Consider the following 23204-nt stretch of genomic DNA (forward strand, 5'->3'; position numbering starts at 1 on the left):
TTAATGTGAAAGTAAGTAGGATTCATCCTGTTACATTGGTAGCCCAGGTATTTTGTTTCATGGGCCAAGCGGCATGCAGGGTAATAAAATCAAGAATCATTCGTTCGCTCTCGGAGCAATCTGGTAAAAGTAGCAGGATGTATTTCTGAGCGTCTTTTGTCCTGCAGTAAAACTAACAGGGCAAGTTGCCTTCATACAGGGTGTTGATCATGGCAATGGGACTCCCACTGTAAAATCTCTGCTCTAAACAGAGGGTTTTTGAGGGCAGCCTGTCATTAAGAGGTGTGCACACCACATGCAGATTTCTCTTGAGATTGCACTCTCCTAAAATGCAGTCCCAAAGCATTATATTTGCTATAATGAAGAATGCAGCACTTTTCTAATGGGGATTCAAGGATTAAAAATGCATGGGTCTTATTGGAACGAGGGAGATGGAAACATAAATTGGAGCTTTAGACATTGCCCTCATCTATTCCTTGGAGCTGAGTATGGTCTGCCCTTTTCTTCATCTGAGGCAGGCCTTGCTGAAAATGAATTTCTTGCCTCATGGGAAATGCCAAATCTCTCATAACACTTTTCATGCAGTATCAGTCTGAAATATTCAAGTTTTGATCTTTAATATTCTGTGTATGGGAAAGCCAAAGCCTTTTGTTCCTGTGTCCTTTCTTTTGTGTGTGTTTGGTTTTACTGTGAACACAAGGATCTTCTGCTCTGTGATTTCAATGCCTTTCAGTGGAATTTGTGCAGGACAAAGTTACGGGGCGTGTGCCTAGTGCAGCTGAAACAAAACCTTTCCGCCCTTCTCTATAACAAATTCCTTATCTCATATTCTGTTGTGAATATCCAACATGTCTGATAGGCTTTTGTCTTTGCTTGCTGCATACACACACTTTGTGATGTGGATAAAACGTGCATTTTCAGGGTTGTTTTACAGATTCTTCAAAGGAAGTGTTTCTCCTCTCCCTGCCAGTGGCAAAAGTATTCTCCACCCAGGTTTAAATGGCATATCTACATGATCAATGCCAAAAAGGCATTTGGCCTTCTTTGCACAAAGTACCTCTCCAGTTTTTATCATCACGTCCTGAAGAAGTTCTAACTCCACGGGGAAAATTTTAATTGTTCTTTTACAACAAAGAGCATCTTACAAACCGAAGAGCAGGGTGCCACGTCAAGATCAAAGCTTTCTTATGAGTACAAATAGAATGTCATTGCCATGCCTGTAATAATTTGTTGTTACCCAGGAATTCTGAAAAAAAAGCTATGGAATAATCTCCAGCGCTGCATAATTTGTCTAATGTAGTTGTCTGTTGATTTTGTATGGCCCTACATGTGAAAGCAAGCCAGCTCCGAATTGTTGCTGCACCTCTTGAAAAGGGTAGTGACATCTTTGATTGGTACTTGATCTGGTATATACTGTACCTGCAACTTTAAAATCTGTTCTGGTTAGCAGTATTTACACTCACATTAAGCATTTCTGCAAGGATGGTGAATGTGTGTCTTTTTAGATGTTATTGGACTCCACCTCCCATCAGCCCCAGCCAGCATGGCCAGTGGTTAGGGATGATGGCAGCTGTACACAAACAACATCTGGAGGGCTACCGTGCTCTAATGGAGAAATCAGTGGAGCTAAATGTATTTGTTTAGTTTGTTATACAAATTTAGAACAAACTGAAGTGAAAAGTCATCCAATAGGTTTTTGACAGCAGCTGTGCAACCCAATTTAGAAAACACTTGAGGTATCCCACCACAGTGTCCAGCTTTTGGCTTGTTTCTATGAAGTTCAGACACAGAAAATATCTTAGTAGGGTGTGCACTAGATTTGCTTAATCCCAAGCAGAAGCATTGCATTTTGGAAGGATTCTGCGCTTCTTGGAGGTGAAGTGTGATCCGTAACCAAACAAGGGTCCTCAAAGTACCTTGCAACACCTTGGTGATTCAGTCAGTCACACACACACACACACACACACACACACACACTCACACGCTGCAGACAACTTGTCTGCTGAAAGCAATGAGCTAATGTCTCTAAACCTTTGCCATTTAAGGCAGGGGAGAGGTGTGATGGAGGGAAAATGCCAGTGTGAGAAGGCAGAGGAGGGAGCTCTGCTGTGACAGACAGATCAGACAACTTGTGATCAGAGGGAATTATTTTACCAGGACTTTTCAGTCCCAGTCCTTTTTGAGGCATGATGGTGGTGGGATGTTGAAGTAAATGATATTGGTGCATTTGCTCTTCCACAAGTTTGGATGGATTTTTCCAATTGTCACTCCAGCTTAAATCAAAATATTTTGCTTACCTGTCTGTGCGCAGTATTGTGTGGGGCCCTTATCTAACATCATTGAATAAGTCTCCACAAACAAAAATGATAGGGGAGGGGAAGCAAATCCCTCTTCGTTTCCCTCCCCAGCCCCACCATCAGTGCTAAGACACCTAGGATGTGGATTGGAGGTGGGTATCAATGGCCACCCAGGATAGAAGGCCTGGAAGCCTCTGTATACAGAAAAGTAGCCCTCTAGGAGGTATGGTCTGTGAGTTCAGTGCTACAGCAACTGAGATTATTTCAGTAAATCTAAAGTGAAATGAAACTCAAATGGATTTCCCCCCTCCAGCTTTGATACCAAACCATGTTCCTGCCCAAACCCACTGACCAGCACCAGAACCAGTGGTGGTGGGTAACTAGGTAGGTCACAGGAATGTTGCGTGTAAAGAAGCCTGACCTAGATGCCTGAACTGAGTGTGACTTCTCCCTCAGGAAATACTCGTCTAAAGATGAATTCTCCCATGTTGACGTTGTTGCCTCAGAAATGTTCTGAACAGTCTGATTGGATTATGCCGGAGAAAGTGACAAACTGTAAACCCTGGGTGCTCGTGTTTGGGCGTCAGGTAAGCCATGGCTAATGGTTCACTGCGAACATGCAGATTATTCCTCCTCACTCGTGAGTGGGATCCATCAACCGCATCCTTGACTTAACATTATACATGAACTGGGGATTCTGTTTTGTTTCACTTGGCAAGCCGAAAACACACCTTGGTTTTAGATTGTACTTCATGTGGAGCAAAACAAACCATGGTCCCTGGTTCGGATATCATGCTAGGTCAACCATGGTTTGTTGCTTCTGCTCACTAGCAGAGATGAGCAAAATGTGAGTGACCTGCATGTGCATGGTGAATCATTAACCACAGCTTAATGTGACATGTGAATGCCTTCTGTCTGTCGATCTCAGTGTTGTCCACTCTGACTAGCAGTAACTTTTTCCAGATATCAGGTAGAGGTCTACCAACTTATCCTTCTAGCTAGAGATGCCAGGGTTGAATCTGTGGCCTTCTGCATGTAGAAAACAGGAGCTCTATCATTCATCTATGGTGCCCACTCTGATCCATGCACACATTTTTCTCATTTATGCTCAAAAGTAAGCCTTCACTTATATACCGGTAGTAATATCCCAAGGCTTGATTTTTGAGACCTCTTATGCTGGTGCTAGGATTTTTCTTTTAGTTCATGCTCCATAGCTGAGGCTGTAAAAATATGCAGAGAGATGGGTTATAAAATGTGACCTGTGGGTTAATTGTTTATTATATTTACATTATGCCTTTCCTCCAAGGAGCTCAAAATGACATACATTCTTCTCCCACTCATCAATTTATTCTCATAACAATCCTCTGAGGTAGGTTTGGCTGAAAGACAGTGATTGGCACAAGGTCACCCAGTGAACTTCATGGCAGAGTGAGTGGGGATTTGAGCCCCCTGGTCTTCTAGATCCTATTCCAATGCCTTACCCACTAGGCTGCACTATATATGTTTGAGCCTCCATTTGCGAAAGGCATGTATGTGGCTTGTTCATAGAGCCAGATTTGTTGCCTTATAAGGCCTCTTAAATCTCAAGAGCTATAGACATGCTAAGAGACATTTGAACAATTTGCTTTCAGGCTCAGTCTCCTCATCCATAAAATGGGAACAGTGGTGACCTGCCTCCATAGAGAACAAACCAAATAAAGACTGTGTATAACATATTGTGCATTGAAAAGTCTCTGTGAGTGCTAGAGTGGAAGATATTGGCTTTGGATCTTGCAAAATTCTGCATGTGTTTTGGGGTCCAAGATGCCGAAATGGAATGAAAAATGAAGTGTTTGATGGGAAACTTATGGACATGATAATACCTTGGAGGGCAGCTATTTCCCTGGGAGAAAATGTTTCAATTGCATACATTTTAGAGGCCTTGCACTCCTCGGTGAAGTTAGATGCTTACTCGCCTTCTGACAGGCAGCTCTTATTTTTCACTGTACACAGTAGCTAAATGTTTTACCCAGAAGCAGCACTTGGGGGAGCTGGAAGGCAAATGAATGTAGTTGCAGGCAGGTATAGCTTAATGAGGAAGGTACTGTGCAGTGACAAAGGTGTCTTGGCAGCACTGGGGAGCAAAGCAGACTTTTGCAAAACAGCTTTTGCAAAGCCACAGCGAAATGCCACCTCCCCAGTTTCTATTGCATGTACTGGCATTTGAAATTTCCCTGTTTCATGTTGAGCAAACTTCAGAATGCATCATTAGAGTTCAGCTGTTTCTATAGTATGACTGCTTGAATCTTCCACTCGACTAGAGAGCAGGTGGCTCTCCATTGATATGTCCAAATGCAAAGTTGGTGACATCTAAAAGATACTTAGTCCGTAATCGAAACCCCCTTTTTGGCAGGCCGGGGGGTGGGTGGGTTAGGAATGGGTTAGGCAGAGGTGTAGGAAGTACTCCTGGTGAGGTCCCCAGTGACATTCTGGGGGCGGGTAGAGGGAAGGACTGAGGTAGACTGGGAGAGTCACTGGATTCTGATCCAGCCCCAATGGCATCCCTTGATGGTATCGGAAATGTTCTCATCCTAATCACTTGATTTGCCTGCCCCGGTCGGACTTGACTTTTAAAAATTTAACATCCCCTTTAGGTATTTATATTTGACTGTGAGAGAGAGACAGACACAGGTAAAATTGGCAATAGATTTTGTTGTTGTTGAGTTTCTCTGTGTAGAGCCCATCCAGCAGAGTGGATGTCAAGTTTATTTGATAGTTGTCAGAAGAGCTAATGACAATTATCTCCAATAATCAAAAGTTCATTAATATGGCATCAGATTTGTTCTACAAGTATGGCCAAGAGATTTAGGCTACAGTAAAGTGCATACCTTGGAGCAAGTCCCAATGAATTCTATGGGGCTTACTTCTGAGTAGACACTTACAGGATAGCAGTGAAGCTCCTGACTCCACCTCTTTTTCTAAGTCATCAAATATGGCTGCGAAATGATTTTTGATTCCCCTCAGACAGTCAGTTCTCCTCAGGATGACGAGAATATCCATTAAAAGTACATTATCATTCTGCTGACACAGCAAGATCAAATATTAAGCACTGAATGGGTGTGTCAGGATGTGCCTGAGATCACAATACAGATTTCAGAACATCTGTATTATTGACTGTACCTAAAGCAATATAATGAACTAGCGGTATGTTGTCACTTCAGAACACTGGTTGCAGCTATAAAAAAATTGACTTAAGCGTATTGTAATCTTTGCTACTACTAAGAAAAATTCTCTTCAACAATAATAAGCTGATAGCAGAAGGCTAAATTTGTGGTCGCTTTCAACTGAATGATATTTGAGCTTCAACTGCTGATAGGGTTTTTAATAATAATAATAATAATAATAATAATAATAATAATAATAATAATAAATTGTACAGTTTTGGTGATTTTAACTGACTCATTGGCCAAGGTAATGAGTGTCACTTTCTGTCATGGCTTTTGCTGTCAGTAAGAATTACACCAGTAAATTCTATTAAGTCACTTCAGTCAACTAATCTATTTACAGCCTGTTCACAGCTCCTTATACGATCAGTGAAAACAGTTGGTCCTGGCAAGTATTAACCGCTCTTAATCTTAACCTGATAACTGCCATTTGTCCAGATTTTAATTTGTCTGAATTAAGTTTAAGATGTATTTTAATTAATTGATGCCTGTTTTTATGTATACTGTGTTATTTATATGATGTTAGCCGCTCTGAGCCTGGTTCCGGCCAGGGAGGGCAGAGTACAAATAAAATGTATTATTATTATTATTCATAATAATATTAATTAATTAATCACACATATTTACCTTGCCTTCTTTTGAAGACTGGGGCAAGTATTGTATGAAAACTATAAAATGAAGTTGTTGGGTTTTTTAATAAAAAGTTTAAATGGCTCAACCACCCAGCCTTTATAGATCAGGTTGAGTCAAGTGGTGCTACATCACTTCTGGAAGATGCTGTAATGATGCCAGACTTTCCAGAGTATTATGGTCGAAGTCAGGGCTGGTAAACTTATGCCTCTCCAGATGTTGTTGGACTCTAAGACCCATCACTCCCAGCCAGAAATACCCATTGTTGAGGGATTATGGGAATTGTTGTCCCATCAGCATCTGGTGAACCACAGGTCCTTCATCCCTGGCCTGTGTAATGGGGTGCATTTGCCACAATCAATCAGGAAGACAAAATGGGTAAGGTCTGTCATTGCCAGAAGGCAAGCAAAGACGTGTAAGTTGACAGTAGGTTGTGTGGACACTCTTCTGTGTAGCAAGATCGAGGAAGATGGTGGCTCAGCACTGGGCACTAAATCTGGCTGCTAGAGTCACTGATGTGAAATTCCTAGCAGTCTACAGTTCACCATCAACAGCAAGCTGGAAAAATATATATATGTAGGGACAGTTTTCCTGCCCCAACATGACATTTCTTTCAGGTTATTTAGCTCTTGCAATTTTGCCTTAATTTTTCAGCAGTAATGGTTCATGTCAAAATCCATTATACCAGCACTATTAAATTCATGCTTTTCTACAGTTTCCCCCCACCTTGGGCTCATTTTATGTATACAGCTGGTGCAGCAGCAACTCAGGGACACAGTAGTTGTGAATTGGTGTGTGTGTGTGTGTGTGTGTGTGCATGTGCACACGTGTATGGATGGGAGGGAGAGAGGAAGGAAGGGAGGGAGGGAGAGGGAATCACAACTAAAGACCTGACAGATGGCCATCCAACCTTTGTTTAAAGAACCTCCAATGAAGGAGAGTTCACCACTTTCTAAGGAAGTCCATTCCACTGTCAAGCAACCCTTATCATCAGAAAACTATTCCTATTAGTCAAAAATCTCATTTCTTGTAATTTGAATCCATTGGTTTAGGTCCTACCTTTCTGAGCAGCTGAAAAGAAGCTTGGTTCATCTTCCCTGTGACAGCCCTTCAGATAAAGAAGATGGTTACCATGCCATCTCTGCCTTCTATTCTCCAGGCTAAACATAACCAACTCACTCGACCATTCCTCTTAAGGTTTGGTTTGCAGGCCCTTGATCCTTTTGTTCACCCTCCTCTGCTCATGTTCCAGCTTGATAATATATTTCGTAAACTTGGTGCCCATAATTGAATAGCAGTAGTGTGACTTTCCTTGATGTGGACTCTCTACTTCTGTTGATGCAGGCTATAATTACATTAGCCCTTTTTTGCAGCTTTTGTGTGTGGACTTGCACATGCGCGCGCGCGCACACACACACACACACACACACACACACACATGTATGCACTTATGTTACCCCAATATATGTTTTTGCCCTGGATCTTTCCAAAGGGTTTAATAATTATTTTTTGTTTAATTACTGGAGTGTCACAGATTTTTCTACTGATTTTTCAACACTACCTTCTTCTACCCATAGTGTAGAGGTTGTCATCCTGGCTTCCTCAGATGTCCATGAGGTCCCCTTTCATGCCGCTCCCCTCTGCTTAAATTAGGCTTGAAAGGAACATTATGTTGTATCTGATAGACTAGGTTGTGGTTTGTGCTTGGTTGCAATTCATGTGTTTCTGTACAGTTTCTCTAGTCTTCTAATGTGGCCATGGGTCCCAAAAAGCTAGCAATCCCTTCCACAGGGTCTCAGCAGAGTGCATACACCCCGATGGAGTCTGATACTTCAGGTGCTTTGTAGATTTGTAAATTCTAATTCCATCTCAAATGAGGCTAAGAAAAGCTTCTCATATATTTTGAGCTCGCACTGTATTCTGCATTTTTGTTCAGTTCGAAAGTTCAGACCTGGCAATCATTCTGAAAAGCAAAGAGAGACTGTGCGAGAACCTAAATTTAGACATAACCAACTGCAAGCAATGGTTTTTTTGTTTTTTGTTTTGTTTCTTGCTTCCTATTCCTTTCCTCCCTCCCCAAAGCTATACGTTAAAATAAAATTTTAAATAGAACTACCATTGAGACTTGAATTGTTTTGACAGCACAGGGGAGCTATATACATACATATGCAGAGATTCTGGTGTGTGTTCCTAGCATATCAGAGATTCTTCCCAGCAGAATGTGTATTAAAACAGCCTGTTTCATCTTCAGAGTGACAAAACAGTCAATACATTGTTGATGGTCCCAATAATAAAAATACAGGCAGTGAGGCATTCCCATTCATCATTTTGACACTTCCTTGGTGTGCTGCCTGGTCCAGCCCATGAGGGAGGAGCCTTCTTTGCCAAATGTACTCTAGGAAGGAGGAAATGCCAGAGGCTTGAACAAATGCAGAGTCCATTTTAGGGGGTGAATGGTGCAAATCAGGCTTTATCTCCTATGATGGCTAGTTTAAGAGCTCTTGAGCAGCAAGACTGTGCCTTGTTTTCTGTCATCCATTTTGCACCTGAAGCAGTGACCAACTCATCCTTGTCAGAAGAGATGAAACTTGCTCTCTTATATCTACGTATTGTTCTGATGTACAGCCTAATATTAGCCGGTGTTCTGTCTTGATCAAAGACCTGAATAAATCAAGATTCATTTTCATTCAAACTCTCAGGGAGAAGACTTTTATAGATTAACATTGTTCTGTTATAAACTTACGCCTTGCTTCCCAATTTTGTACAGCTGTCCAGTGATATAACATAGGAACTTGTTTGCAACTGATGATTAAAAAGGTAAAGGTAAAGGGACCCCTGACCATTAGGTCCAGTTGTGACCGACTCTGGGGTTGTGATGCTCATCTCGCTTTATTGGCCGAGGGAGCCGGCATACAGCTTCCAGGTCATGTGGCCAGCATGACTAAGCCGCTTCTGGCAAACCAGAGCAGCACACGGAAACACTGTTTACCTTCCCACCGGAGCGGTACCTATTTATCTACGTGCACTTTGATGTGCTTTCGAACTGCATTAATTTCCTTGCCTTCCAATAAAAGAAAGTATGTTAGGCAACTGTGTTTTTATATAATAGTCTTATGTTCACCCCATATTTCCAAGAGATATGAGAAGTTTGGGGGCACTACACTTCTCTGGATTTGATTTGATTCCTTCAGAATGAGGTTACTGGAGGCTTACAAAATTCTGTAGTACAGGTATTAGAATTTGTTCACAAATGTACAGTTTGAGCATAGGTCTGGTTTAAGGAGGCATACCCTAAACCAGAGTTCACCAGCAGGGTGCAGACAGCAAAACTCACTTGCCCCCCACAAAATTTATCTAGAAGCAGTGGCGGAGGAACCCTCTCTGGCAACCGGGGCAGGCCTGTATGGATGGTGCATGCGAGTGGCAGCCCGTACGGATGCCCGTATGGTTGCTGAGCATGAGCGGCAGGTTGTACACACTAACTCTGTGTGTGCCCTCAGCCGCTCTGCAGGTGGGGGGATGCAACAGGCCATCTTGTCACCCCCGGGGCAGCCCGCCCCCTCCGCCCCCCTTTCGTACACCCCTGTCTAGGAGATAGGCAGTGTCAGGGGCAGGAGCCAGGACCAGGTCAGTAATAACTCACACGGTGTTGGTGAAGTTAACTCTTATTTCAAAGAAACAAACAGCTCAGGAGGCCAAGCCTAGAGAGCACAGGAAGTCTTCCCGGTAGCTCTTGCCCCAACAAGGCAGTTAGGAGGACTGAAGGTTCCCGCCTTCCCACAGCTCCCTAAGTCTCCTCCCCCCCCAGTTCATTCCCAAGCAATCTGAGGCTTCTTTGTCTTGTCTGTCTTTGCTCCACCCTTTTCATAACTCTCCAGATTCTGGGAGACCAGGAGGGAGGGGATCTAGTCACCGCAAGGGTGAAGGTAGCTTGGCTTCTTCACCAGCCTGACTCATTGCTGCCTCTTGCCCCTCCTCCTCCCCAGCCTCCTCTTCTGCCTCTGATTTTGGACTGTCACAGCCTCTTCCTGCTCACTAAACCCTGTTACCTCTTCAGCTTCCGGCACCACCTCCTCCCAGTCTGCTCCCTCTTCTCCCTCTGACCACTCATTTTCGTCCCACCATCAATCCCCTGACTCTGAGCCATCTTCCCTTGGGAGTTCCCTTGGGGATTCCCCAGCTGGTGCCTCCCACCACTCCTCTGCACCCAGCCAGTCCATGACAGGCAGCTGGATCTTCCTTCCCATGCTTCCATTTAGTTTTTCGATGTCTCACTCTTACCTGAACTATAGTCTGTCCTTTTTATTCTCTTCCGTAGACTTAAATTCCTTGATCCTTAACTGGGTGTGGTAGAAGGCATGCCCACTTTCAGGTATTTCCTAGCGATTTAAAAGAATTAAGCTACAGAAAGCAATCATCCCGTCTGGGGTAGGACTACTGGGTTTCCCCATATTGTACTTTGGGTGCTCCAGTGTGTAATATCACGGTAAGTGTAAGTGCTGTCAGGAAAGTCAGCTGGAGTTTCCACAGCAAATGAGTAACAGCTGTGTGTTTACTGCACTTCTATAACTGATTGATTGCCTGGAAAGGCCCTTGTGGTCCCAACTCAGTCTAATCATTTCAACTGAAAACAGATTTAGTCCCGCTGATGCCAACTGGAGTAAATCAGTGAGAGACTGTGCCACTTTGGCGGCTTTGCCAGCGCAAGAGGATCTGATGTTGAAGAGCTGTTGGAAAACCTGTACTTGAAATATGAGCAAAAGTATGTGTCCTAAGGGCGAACCGACAGGCCTTGCTTGGGTGTTCCCCTCAACACACAAAGACTTTATGCATGGACATGTGGAGTGGGGGTGGCATGCAAGCCCCACCCTCCAGCGTTCCTTGGTGTGTAGGCTTCAGAGCCAGCTCCCAAATGTGGAGATCAGCAGAATACACTTGGAATACACCTCTTCAGACATTTCCACTAAGCATGTGCAGGTCCGACATCTGGGAATGTTGGAGGCAGGCCTTGTGTGCAGGCCTCCTGTCTCCATCTACATATAAAGCCTCCACATCTTCTGACAAACACTTAAACAAAGCTGCAGGCATGCTAAAGTGTGGTGAAAGGGATTTTGAATGCCCGTATGCAGCATCCTGAGGCATTTGTTTTGAGGGTAGAGAATGTGTTCAAACCACTTCCACTTGAGATAATATCTCTCTTTCTCACCCAAAGTTTCAAAGCTTCTTTTGAGCCTGGTTTCACATGTTCATAAGAGCATAAGAAGAGAATGCTAGATCAGGCCAATGGCCCTTCTAAACCAACATCCTGTTCTTACAGTGGCCACCCAGATGTCTATGGGGAATCTGCAAACAAGCCCCAAACACAGGAGCCCTCTCCCTTCCAGTGGTTTCTAGCAACTGGTATTCAGAAACATTACTCTGGCTGTGGAAGCAGAGCATAGCCATTGAATCTAGTAGCCATTGATAGCTCTTTCTTTTATGAACTTGTCCAATCCTTTTTTTTAAAAAAAACCCATCTCTAAGTTGGTGGCCATCACTGCCTTGTACTTTTTAAAATCTGTCCTGAATCTTCCAGCGTTTTATGAGGATGATACAGTCGTACCTCGGGTTACGACCACCTCGGTTTGCGAACAGTTCGGGTTACGAACTGCGCAAACCCGGAAGTGTTTTCGCCGCGCGCGCACCCGCGCGATCGCGCGATTTGCGCATGCGCAAAATGGCGGCGCCCATCGCGCTCGGTTTGCGAACTATTCGGGTTACGAACTGCGATCCGGAACGGATCGCGTTCGTAACCCGAGGTATTACTGTATAGATTTTTACACAGTTGTAGTTGTCTGACTCTCTTTAATCTGTATTGCTGGATAGTGGTGTGTTCTGCCTACCAGCTGAAGTATGAAAAGGGTTTTTTGCAGAGGTGTTTTTGCAGTTATCCCAATGTAGTAGAACTGTAGAAGTGATGGTTGGTAATGTAAATAACTTGGAGGACATGGTCATAGAGAGGAAGCTGAATGGCAAAAAAATAAAATTCCTCGATCATTCAGCTGCTGTGAACCATATTAATTTCAGAGCACTTAAGCATGTTTAACCCAATTTTGGACTGTGGCCCAGGCCTACAAATATATTCTGATCTATGTCTACTCATCTCTCAAACTTAAAAGTTGATTCATTTTAGCAGCTCTGAAACTTGAACCCTGCTTTTGAACTGTTGTTTGCAGCTTTAATGCTTATTGGTGCCTGGGACTTTCTTTTATGTAGCTATTTGATCTCATGGATGGCATGCATGTGCTACTTAAAATTTGCCATCTAAAGATGGTAACCATAACCCATCCTTCAGAAACAAAGGCTTTCACTGGTGCCCCATGGCATGCGCCTCAGACTCTGAGCTTTCATTAAAACAAACAAGCAAACCCTAATTCTCCAGCCCTCCTAGAAAGAAAGTTTAGGGGTCAAAAATGTGCATGTACCTTCTAAGTGATTTCTGTGAAATGAGAGTGTGGTGTGGCTACGTTCTATATATTTTCTGGTACTGAGGAATGCTCCCTATTGCTACTAGACACCGACAGCATCAGTGTGCGTAAAATCAGGATTGTGCAGTCTTAACAATCGGGACCAGCGGGACATCGCTGACTTCCCGTGGAAAACGCAAGGTTGTTGCTGGTGGCTGTCTCTCTAATTTTGTTGTGCTACATTCCCCATGGCAACCATTTGACGTTATGCCATTCCCCTGCTGCTCTACAACTATTTTGTGACTTGCACCCTCAGTACTCTCTCAAAATTTGAAATGTGCCTACCGGTTTACTTGCTGCATGGAGTGATAATCATAGCTGGAACTGGGAAGGATTCTGGCTCTTAACAGCTTGGCTCTCTGCTGTGAGTGTTTGCATATTTCATATTGCTCAGGAGTGCTGAACCTGTGGTCCTTCGGATGCTTTTGGATGGCAGCTCCCATGACCCTTGGCCAGCTTGGGAACAGGGATGGTGGAAGATATGGACCAGCAAAGTCTGATGGGCCCCAGGTTCCCCACCCCTGCTATAGTTGTTGCATCATCCTCATATCTTATGATGCCTTGTAGTTAAGATACACTATCCCATAAGATGTTTGGTATACATGTGGCTCTAGTGCACTAACCATACTGTCTTTGTGAAGCACTGCAATTAGGCTAACATGCTCTTTCTAATATCCCACCATGACATGAATTGTGTAGCCTTTTGCAAGTTGTAGAGGTCATCGATGTTCGTACACTCTTGCCAAAATATGATGTCTTTGAAAGCTGTCGCCTTTTAAAGCATTTTGTCTGCCATTTTTCTCGTGTATTTGTTGCAGTTAAAATTTAAAGATGGATTAGCTGTATATCCATGATATACTTTCATGGAGAGAAAATGTTAGTCATGTTCCAGCACTGTTTCATAGATTTACCAACCTGGATGTTTGGAAATGAAAGCAAAGTAATATATTTTAAGCCTTAATTTAGTTTTGAGTTAGCTTTTCATGGTGTATTCCCATCACTGCACTGTCTTCAAATGGCCTTTGCCAAATTCTGCACAGCTGTTCTGACAGAAATGTGTGTTTCACACAGCTCATCTTACAAAATGGAGCTGCTTGCATTCAAGGAAACTTGTGTGTGAGAGAAAGGCAGGCAGTGCACATTAAACATGTTGGCATATTCAGATTTTCTAATTGTGGGAAGCATACACTTCTCAAATGGTGAATTGTTATTTAAAATTATCTAGGTCTGCACTGTGAGGGTTTTAAGGCAGTCAGGTGCTTTGTCCATTAAAAATGACTTCCTGAAACATCTGCCTCTTGTGCAGTATCCAGTCTGTTGATGTTTACCCCTAAAATCATCTGCCATGAAAGCTGCTTCCTGGCCTACCCCACCCCCTGCTTTCACAGTTTGGACAGGGACAGTTTTAAGTAAGGTGAAGAAATCTATTCATATTTTCCACATCAGGCTGCAGCCTATTCAGTTGCATTTTGGAAAGAAAGAAAGAAAGAAAGAAAGAAAGAAAGAAAGAAAGAAAGAGAAAGAAAGAAAGAAAGAAAGAAAGAAAGAAAGAAAGAAAGAAAGAAAGAAAGAAAGAAAGAAAGAAAGAAAGAAAGAAAGAAAGAAAGAAAATGCTGGGTAGGGGAAACTATAGCTATTGGAACAGGATCATTTTTAACAGATTCAATAGGTGAGAACAAAATTGTCCCTTGTTGTTGTTTAATCGTTTAGTCGTGTCCGACTCTTCGTGACCCCATGGACCATAGCACGCCAGGCACTCCTGTCTTCCACTGCCTCCCGCAGTTTGGTCAAACTCATGTTGGTAGCTTCGAGAACACTGTCCAACCATCTCGTCCTCTGTCGTCCCCTTCTCCTAGTGCCATCAATCTTTCCCAACATCAGGGTCTTATCCAGGGAGTCTTCTCTTCTCATGAGGTGGCCAAAGCTTTGGAGCCTCAGCTTCAGGATCTGTCCTTCCAGTGAGCACTCAGGGCTGATTTCTTTCAGAATAGGGCTTTCTTAGGAATAGGGCAAAAAGAAATAGGGCTTTATTAGGGACAATTTTCCTCTTAAGGAAACGTAATACCAAAACGTATATCAAGAAGCTTACCCTGAAAAGGGCACTTTGGCCTGCAGCCACCTCTTGGGAATCCTGGAGCAATCCTGGGTCCTACACCGGCACCTTCAAGACTTGCATGCATGGGATTCCTTGACTGAAAGCATCCCAAGTCAAGATTGTGATGGTCAGGGAAATGGTTCCTCCAACATGTGCAAGCTTGGGCCATTCTGGGAAATATTGACATAGGGGTGTTTTAAAACGGGTGATACCCCCATGTACATATTGAGATGATAAAGCTCCTGTCCCGACTCTTTGGCTTGTCTTTTTTCCTTGCCCTGTAGGGGGCTATGGCATCTCCAAATGCTAGTTTGGGAGGAGAGAGTGGCTGTGCCCAGAGTGGCTGGGGAAACCCAGCCAGATGGGTGGGGTATAAATATATTATTATTATTATTATTATTATTATTATTATTATTATTATTATTATTAATTTGCACTCTGCAGCCAGTGCACTCCCACTGCTGGTTTGGGAAGCAGAGTGCATGCAGATAATCCATATCTATCCTGTTGTTACTTATGAAATATTGCATCTTCAATCCAAATCAAGTATAGAACTGCACAGCTGTGTTTTAAACTGGTAATCATTACCGTAAAGTATACAAAGCCGGTGTTTCTAACCTCCTTCTCAGGGTCTGGTAGATGGGTTAAGTTTGAAAGAACGGGGGACAGGTCTGAAAAAAATCCAGTCTAGCCCCACTTCCTCCACTGTCCTAAGGCAAATGCATGTGGGGTGGAGAGAGGAATAAGGGGGGGGATCTGGGTGTCGTCTTCCCTCTCCTTCCTGTCAAACATGGCAGGTCTTTATTTAGCTTTATATGCACACAGCAGATTTTAAAGCTACCGGGGCATCTTCACCTTGATCTGTGACTTTCCTAGCCTTACTCACACATCACTCTCTGTTCTGGCTACATGTGGTGGGGAGCAGGATGATCCAATAACCCTTTGCTGCCTCAGCTGATGGCTGTATGTATAGATTAAAGGCCTGCATTTGTACAGTCCATGCATCTAGGTCTGATCCACACAGTCACATCTGAATATTGCTCATATTGCATCTTGACTTTGCCAAAGTGATAAGCTTAATTTGGATCATGGACCTTCATCCTCTACTTCAGTAGCTATGACTCATACCATTCTCCTACATTGACATTTGCATTTAGTATGTTTTATTGAATTGCTAAATGCCCATGCTTTTATGTTCTGGCTTGAACAAATGTCTTTCCTTTAGATATATTTAACTTCTAGCTTGGGTCATTTTGAAACACCTACACTCACCTGCTTGCTGTTCTGGTCTTAAGATGTGGAGTTATAAAGTGATTTCTCAGGAGGCTTGGAAAGGTGACCAACTCTGACTAATTTGGAAAGAACGTGGGCTGTCAAACTTCAGTTCATGTGCCACATACACCTGATCAGCATCTTCAGTTTTCTCCTGAGTGTAGCAAACTAATAGGAGGTGGCAGTGATTGAAGTGCCAGCATTAAAACTGATGACCCTAATCTGATTTTGATCTGTAGAAAGTCACTCCAAGGCTGTGGTTGAATGGGGGAAATCGGAAACCTTGCTTGGACAGGTGGGGCCTCTGTCAGTAACAACTAATCCTGCAGCAGTGGATGACATTATCACTGGGTAGCAGCTATTATAGCAGGTTGTCACAGTGCCAGTACAGTGGTACCTCGGGTTACAAACACTTTGGGTTCCAGACTCCGCTAACCCAGAAGTAGTACCTCAGGTTAAAAACTTTATCTCAGGACGAGAACAGAAATTGTGTGCTGGCGGTGCAGCGGCAGCAGGAGGCCCCATTAGGTAAAGTGGTGCCTCAGGTTAAGAACGGTTTCAGGTTAAGAACGGACCTCCGGAACGAATTAAGTTCGTAACCAGAGATACCACTGTAATGGAAAGCAGGGCCCATTCCATCAGCTCTGCTGACAGACTATCTCCACTGGGCTCTTGCTCCTGAATTTCTTCCCCCTCCACTCTTCCCTCCCCATCACTTTCCCCTCTTGTGTCATGTCTTTCAGATTGTGAGTCAGCAAACAGGGACCGTCTTGTTTTCGTTAATGATACGTAAGCCACTCCGGGAGCTGTTTGCTGAAGAACAAGTTAAAGATATAAAACTTGTTTGAAGAAATAAAGTGCAGCACTGGAGTAATGTCATTGTTTTAGTGTTGCTGAGCTGACAAAGTGGTTGGGACAGCCCATCCAAAGCACTTTTAAATACAGGAGCGGCAGGTTGGGATTGCAAGCTAGAAATAATAACAACAATGCAAATTGTGTATGGGAGGAGAAGTGGATGTTTTGCAGCTGATGAGTTTCTGTTGATGCAAGGCTGAGAACATGAGAAACCAGGCTGCTCCAAGGATGATGACAAGCTTGTGCAAGTTTGCAAGCTGTGCCATTTTTGTCAACTTGAGCATTCTAGAAATCTCTACATAATTTTTTGCTTAAATGCTGTGTATATCCTTATCTGGTCATCTAATAACTTATTTAACTCCTTAGAAGTTTTTTTTAAAAAAAAACACCCAACAACAATACAAACGTCTTCTTTTGAAAAACAAACCCTATAGACAGACGTTCTTTGCATTTGCTCCAATGATATTTTACTGACATAGCACATTCCAGCTTCACACCTAGCCCAGTTTTGTAGATAAAAGTATGCAGTTAATAATGTAAGAAGTGGATCAGTTCATGGCTCCATCTATCTACTCAAGTATCCTGCTTCCTACAGTGCTCAGCTAAATGCTTCCAGAAAGCCCACAAGCAGGGGGCATAAAGCCAGCAGCCTTTTTCCACTGCCCACAGGTATTCAGAGGTACACTGACCCAGAACAAGGACAGTTCCTTAAGCTATCATAGCCTTTGATATAGCTCACCTCAGTCAATTATGTTTAATCTCCATTAAAAAAACCTATGTGACACACTTTTCAGACATTATGTTCCTTATGATTACAATCATATGGACCATGAGAGCAGCTGGCCCTACTCCTGCCATTGCATCTCCAGTGACCTAGCTCTGCTACGATCCTTGTTTTGAAAGTCTGAAGCAGGGAATCTGTTCTGTGTGCAGAGACTCCCCACACATTTGAGAACCCTGCCAACATAGGAGCCAACTCCTAGGGGTCGTAGGGGCTTCTGCCCCCAAAGTAAAATATTTCAGGGGGTTGGGCCCCCACAAAGTTGATGGGCATTCCCATTCAAATGGTGTGTGTGCACTGCATCATGTGATATTATGCAGGGCAGGGCTAACCTGGGCCCCCACAATATTTTATTCAAGTTGGCACTCCTGCCTGCCAATATGGGATTCAGGTGAGGAGTTGAATGCCCAAATAGGGGTTGGTTCCATAGTCTTCTCCGCATCTTGTGGCAGTGATTTACATGTATTGGTTATGCATTCTATTTGTCTGTTTATTAAATTTTATATGCCACATTTTCTTCCAAGGAGTTCAAGGCAATGGTTCTCTCCTCTATTTTATCTTCACAACAACCCCTTGAGTTAGGTTAGGCTGAGAAATAGTGATTGGCCCAAGGTCACACAATGAGCTTCATGAGGCTGATTCAAACCCTGGCCTCCCAAGTCAAAGCCCAGCACTCTAACCATTACACCACACTGGCTCTCATTATATATGGAGAAGAAATTTATTCTATCTATCCCAAATCTACTGCTATTCAGTTAACAAACACCACGACAGCTTAAAATATTGAAAAGGATTGAAGTCTTAACTTCTGAAGGTGGCACCGCTCAAAGAAGCAGCTTCAATTTGTATGCAGGTTTATTTGGGAAAATACGGCTCTTTGTAGATTCCTGGGCCCCAAGGCATTTAAACTTCACTACTTAATGCAGCAGTCCAAATATAGCAATACCATAGATTTAGTTTAACAGTGTCATGGTACTAGTCATTGCATTCCCCCCCCCATTCCAAATGCCTTTTTTTAAAGAAACCGCACAGTATAAACTAAGGCTTTTTAATTGAGCTGTCAACCATTTCAATATTTCCTTCCTGTATATTTCCACTGCTATCCCATCAATGTGTACAAGACTTGCTGATTTTTTTGCCCTGGTGTGTCTTGCTTTAGTACACAGGTTCTTGTTGGTTGTCAAAGTATAACCATAATATTGCAAGATGCTGAAGAACCTTTTTACACCTGCTCTCTGAGCAAGAAGGATTAGCTGTGAAGTGGAGGCTGGTGCCCATTACAACTAATAGGGTGGAAGGCAGGGAGACCAACAGCAGGTGGTGCCAGAGGCAATAGCAAGTGAAGCTGGAGCCAATGATAGATGGAGCTAACTCATTCTGGTTTTGTCCCCATCCTCTTCCCTGTTGAGTTCTACATGGGCAACACTGAGCTTGAGGAGGAAGAGGAGGCTAGCATCCAGTGTCACCCACTGGGCTGGTTGCAAGTAAGGAGGCAGGCAGATGGGGGCAGGTTGAGTTTGGTGGGATAGTGCTCCATTTCCCTATTGCACCAGCCTCCACTCGTCGTAACTGTGTACTGTAGATCCTATAGAAGGCTTTGTGTTAAGACTCCTTAGATTTTCAAAACGGCTTTTGAAAATGAGATTATATTTCATAAATATTGTGAGCATAATTTCTTAAGGAAGTTAAAGAATTGGAGAGACTGCTTTTAGTTTCTCCTTTAGAAATGCATCCAAGCACTAAGTTCCAATACTGGGACCCACCTGGCATGAAGATGGAGGGGGCAGGCGTGGGTAGCTCCCTGGCAGCAAATCTGGAAGCTGTATTTGGCTCTCCTTAAACAGGTGTGAGAAGTGGCAGCTAAGCCTGCTGCACTGGGAGACTTATCTTTCCCTTCAACAGCATTATTAGGTGTCAGGTGTGGAAGCAAACAAGTGGGAAAGGAAGAGCATGACCGGTTGTGCAGAAGGAGTGTACTTATGTGTGGAGAATGACCATAGATACATTTTAAAATGCTGTTTTTGCAAAGGAAGGTGCATGCTGAACTTTATGTAACTGGACAGGTGGCCTGTGGAGAATTTGGGGGGGCAGGGGGGTAGGCTTTTGTTTCAAAGCACATGCCAGTATTCTTGGAGACAGTTAACCTGGCGGCTCAGAGGCTGAGCAGGACTTCAGCCTAACCTTGGGAAATCAAAGGCAGTAAAATATTCTGGGCTTTCCGGCTTAGGCTCAAAGAACTGTGCTTCAAGTGCCTCCAACATAGCAATAGGTGACAAATGGAAAAGTCTAACCTGATGCGTGGCGATTGCTAAGGTTATGATCAAAACTGCCATTTCTTTTTGTGCCAGCTATGCTGAAAAATCATCCTGACTGTTCTAAAATTAGCTGCAGAACACAAGAGGCACTGGCTGGTTCCTTCGCTGGTGTGTTGCTAGGGGAATCTATCCATATCTCTCTCATTTTGCACCAATCCAACTGGTTAGTTTTTAGGGCTGGGACTGAGTGTAGAAGCACCATCATGACAGGTGGCATATTGTGTCTCTAGAGATTAGTTTTTTGTTTTTGTATGAAATCTCCAATAGATGTTTAACCTCTACTGTTAAAAGTGAATGGGAGGGTGCTGTTTGTAGACTTCTAAATAGCCTTGCTCTGCATCACCACACCCCATGACCATTCCTAGCTTTTACCATTGTAAGGTTTGTTTGTTTTTACCAAAAAAACAAAAACTAGTTAAAACAGTTTCTGGGCTAAGATGAAATGGATGAGGTTGGTTTTGGACAGCTTTCGTGCAAGATAGGAATGCATTAAATTACCAAAGGATATGCACCTGGATAGCAGTGCATTGGAGGTTTGTTAAGTGATATATTTTTAATCAGCTGCTCTCATCTCTGTCCCTACCTTTTGTGAATGTTGTTATGGACACTGAGGAGCTAGGAGCAGGCTGTCTCCTCCCCTGATGGTGTAACTCGACTTCTCTGTGTGTCTCAAACGGTGCCAATCAAAATCAGCTGAGATGCTGACAGCCTCCCCGTTAAGAACCCGCTGCAGAAACTGTGTGAGAAATCTTGCAAGAGGAAGTGGCTCAACTCTGCTCGACAGAAAGCAAGCAGGAAGGGGGGGGGGAGAAGGAGGGAGGTGATGCCGTTCTCGCAACCAGCCTCCGTGGGCTGCAGGCAAAAGAATCAAGCCACAGATGGGGAATGAGTTTGTAAGCAGCAACCACCACCACCAGCAGCAGCAGCAGAGAAACCCCTTCGGGTCCGGCACCACCCTCTCCACTTCTGGCAATGCTTAGTCCGAGAAGGGAGGTTGGTGGCTGAAGAGAGGAGAGGTGATCCCCAGCAAGGCTCGTTTCTCCCTTAAAGGAGACGTCACCGGGTTTGCTGAGCAGAGAAAACTGTTGCAAAGCATGGCAAGTGGGAGCTGGAGAGGCTGACGCCGTGCTTGCTTGCTTGCTGCTGCTGAGATTGCCTGGAACTGGATTGGGAAACAGCGCTGCTGCCGCAGTGAGCGGAGAATCCGATGGTTACCTGGTTCTCTAGCTCACAGGAGGGCTTCACGTGCGCCCAGGACCCGGGATCCCCTCTTGGATGACGGTCGACAACAGCATGAGCAGTGGCTACTGTAGTTTGGATGAAGACTTGGAGGACTGTTTTTTCACAGCCAGGACCACCTTATTTAGGAGCGCTCAAAGCAAATTTGCCACAAAGGTAACGAGCTGTATGGCGATTCTGTAGCAACCCCTCACCCCCTTCTCAAGAATCTGTATGCAAAATCTATTTCTGGCTGTCAACATTTAATGATATTCTAGCTGCATTCATTTTACCATCGTTGCAGTGCATGGGTAGCCTTGCTCAGTTGCAATGGCTTGAAAGCTTATCTTTTTGTCATTTCCCTTTTTCAAACTCTGATCCCTTCATAGTCGTCCAAGTGCTTGTCTTTGACACCTGTTAACTCTGACATTCAAGGAACAGCAGCCTCACAGAGACCATGCAGTTGTCCTTCACATATAATATTTCTGAACATCTACCTTCTCAAAGGGTGTGTGAGATCCGTTGCTAAACTGAATGAATGACATTGAACTGTATCATCAGCGCATTAAATCTAGTGAGACTGTGCTGGTGTTTCATTTAATTTTAAAAAATATGCATTATTGCTTGGAAGATTTTTATCCTGGTGTGGATATAATGAGTCAGAGACTGTCGGCGAACTTGCATATACATGTAATTATGATTCTCAGAGCTGATGGGCATATTCCACTGCCCCTTATAGTCATATAAACCTAATATGAGGGGAAATTTTGTCTGCTCCTCTGGTTTTACATGGGTTTTAGAATTACGAGGTTACAACAAAATAAAATTAATTACGCTAATCTTGCTCTTTTTGCTTCTACCATGCAATGTATTTGCAGTGACTGTAATGACTAAATGAAGGCTTAGCAGGCTGGATTCAGTTTAAATCATGGAGATTTAAAATTGCCACAAAAAGAGCAATATAAATCCAGCTTCCCGTGTTGTAATCTGCATATTTCCTGAACGTATGGAGCAGCAAATTAGTATGTGTGACAGTTAAAACACAGTGGTTTTTACTCATTTATGAGGAAAAGGGGACAGTTGTGAAATTAATGGGTTTCTTTGCACACATGCATTGAGCGAGATCACTTACTCAATTAAGTGCTCAGAACTTTCCAGAAGTAATGGCTTAGAGTTACTGGGTAGAACAGTGAAAGTAAATGCTGAAGCTGTTTAGCTGGTAGAGTCATAAATATTCATAATTTTGAGAAATGAACACTTTGCAGAACTCCAGCCTTTTTTTGCAGGAGGTGGGGGGGGGGGCGGTAGGAGAGAAGCAAAAAAAAGAAAAGAAAAAGTACCACCAAGGTGGGTTTGGGGATGATTCAGGATTGTGTCTCCTGGGTCCTAGCACCTGTGTCAGTCCTTGGGCCTAGTATGGAAGATCACAAGAAGAGCAATACATAAGCTGTTGTTGTGTCTCTAATGCTCAATCTCAAAAGTTAAAACTTTTTTTCCTGCCACTCTTAATGCTTTTATATAAACTATTAATGAACACATTGATGGAGAACCACCCATTTCTCTTTAACAGACTAGTCAGGTAAATGTCAGTATATTTCTATAAAATTTAGGTTTCATTTTAGAGCTGGATACTTTTGAACAGAAAAAATACCATAGCTGAAACTAAACAATGTTCTTCTTCTTCTTCTTCTTCTTCTTCTTCTTCTTCTTCTTCTTCTTCTTCTTCTTCTTCTTCTTCTTCTTCTTCTTCTTCTTCTTCTTCTGTTGTTGTTTTTCATGAAATACTTAACATTTTATGTTTTAAGTATCTTCTTCTTCTTCTTCTTCTTCTTCTTCTTCTTCTTCTTCTTCTTCTTCTCTTCTTTTCTTTCTTTCTTTCTTTCTTTCTTTCTTTCTTTCTTATTGAATTTATATACCACCCTATACCCACAGGTCTCAGGGAGGTTCGCATAAACAGATTACAGTATATAAAATTAAAATAAAAGCAATAACCCAATAATACCCCCCTCCAAAGAGCCACATTTTAAAGGGG

General features: G+C 43.2%; 1 protein-coding gene across 3 annotated transcripts in view; it reads left to right on the top strand.

The window, feature by feature from the left end:
* The window catches only part of RASSF5 (Ras association domain family member 5), a 97240-nt gene that overhangs the window by 32695 nt on the left and 41341 nt on the right, over nt 1–23204 (top strand). Inside the window, exon 1 of one of the 3 annotated variants that reach the window (XM_035123670.3) lies at nt 20126–21349. The exons of the other annotated variants lie outside the window; for them this stretch is intronic. Within the exon in view, the coding sequence (XP_034979561.1) occupies nt 21230–21349 (120 nt within the window). The 5' untranslated portion in view covers nt 20126–21229. Of the gene's footprint in view, nt 1–20125; nt 21350–23204 lie in introns of those variants that run through there. 3 annotated transcript variants of the gene reach the window in all.

The sequence above is a fragment of the Zootoca vivipara genome, chromosome 7, assembly GCF_965207765.1.
Source record: "Zootoca vivipara chromosome 7, rZooViv2.hap1.1, whole genome shotgun sequence".
Classification (NCBI taxonomy): domain Eukaryota; kingdom Metazoa; phylum Chordata; class Lepidosauria; order Squamata; family Lacertidae; genus Zootoca; species Zootoca vivipara.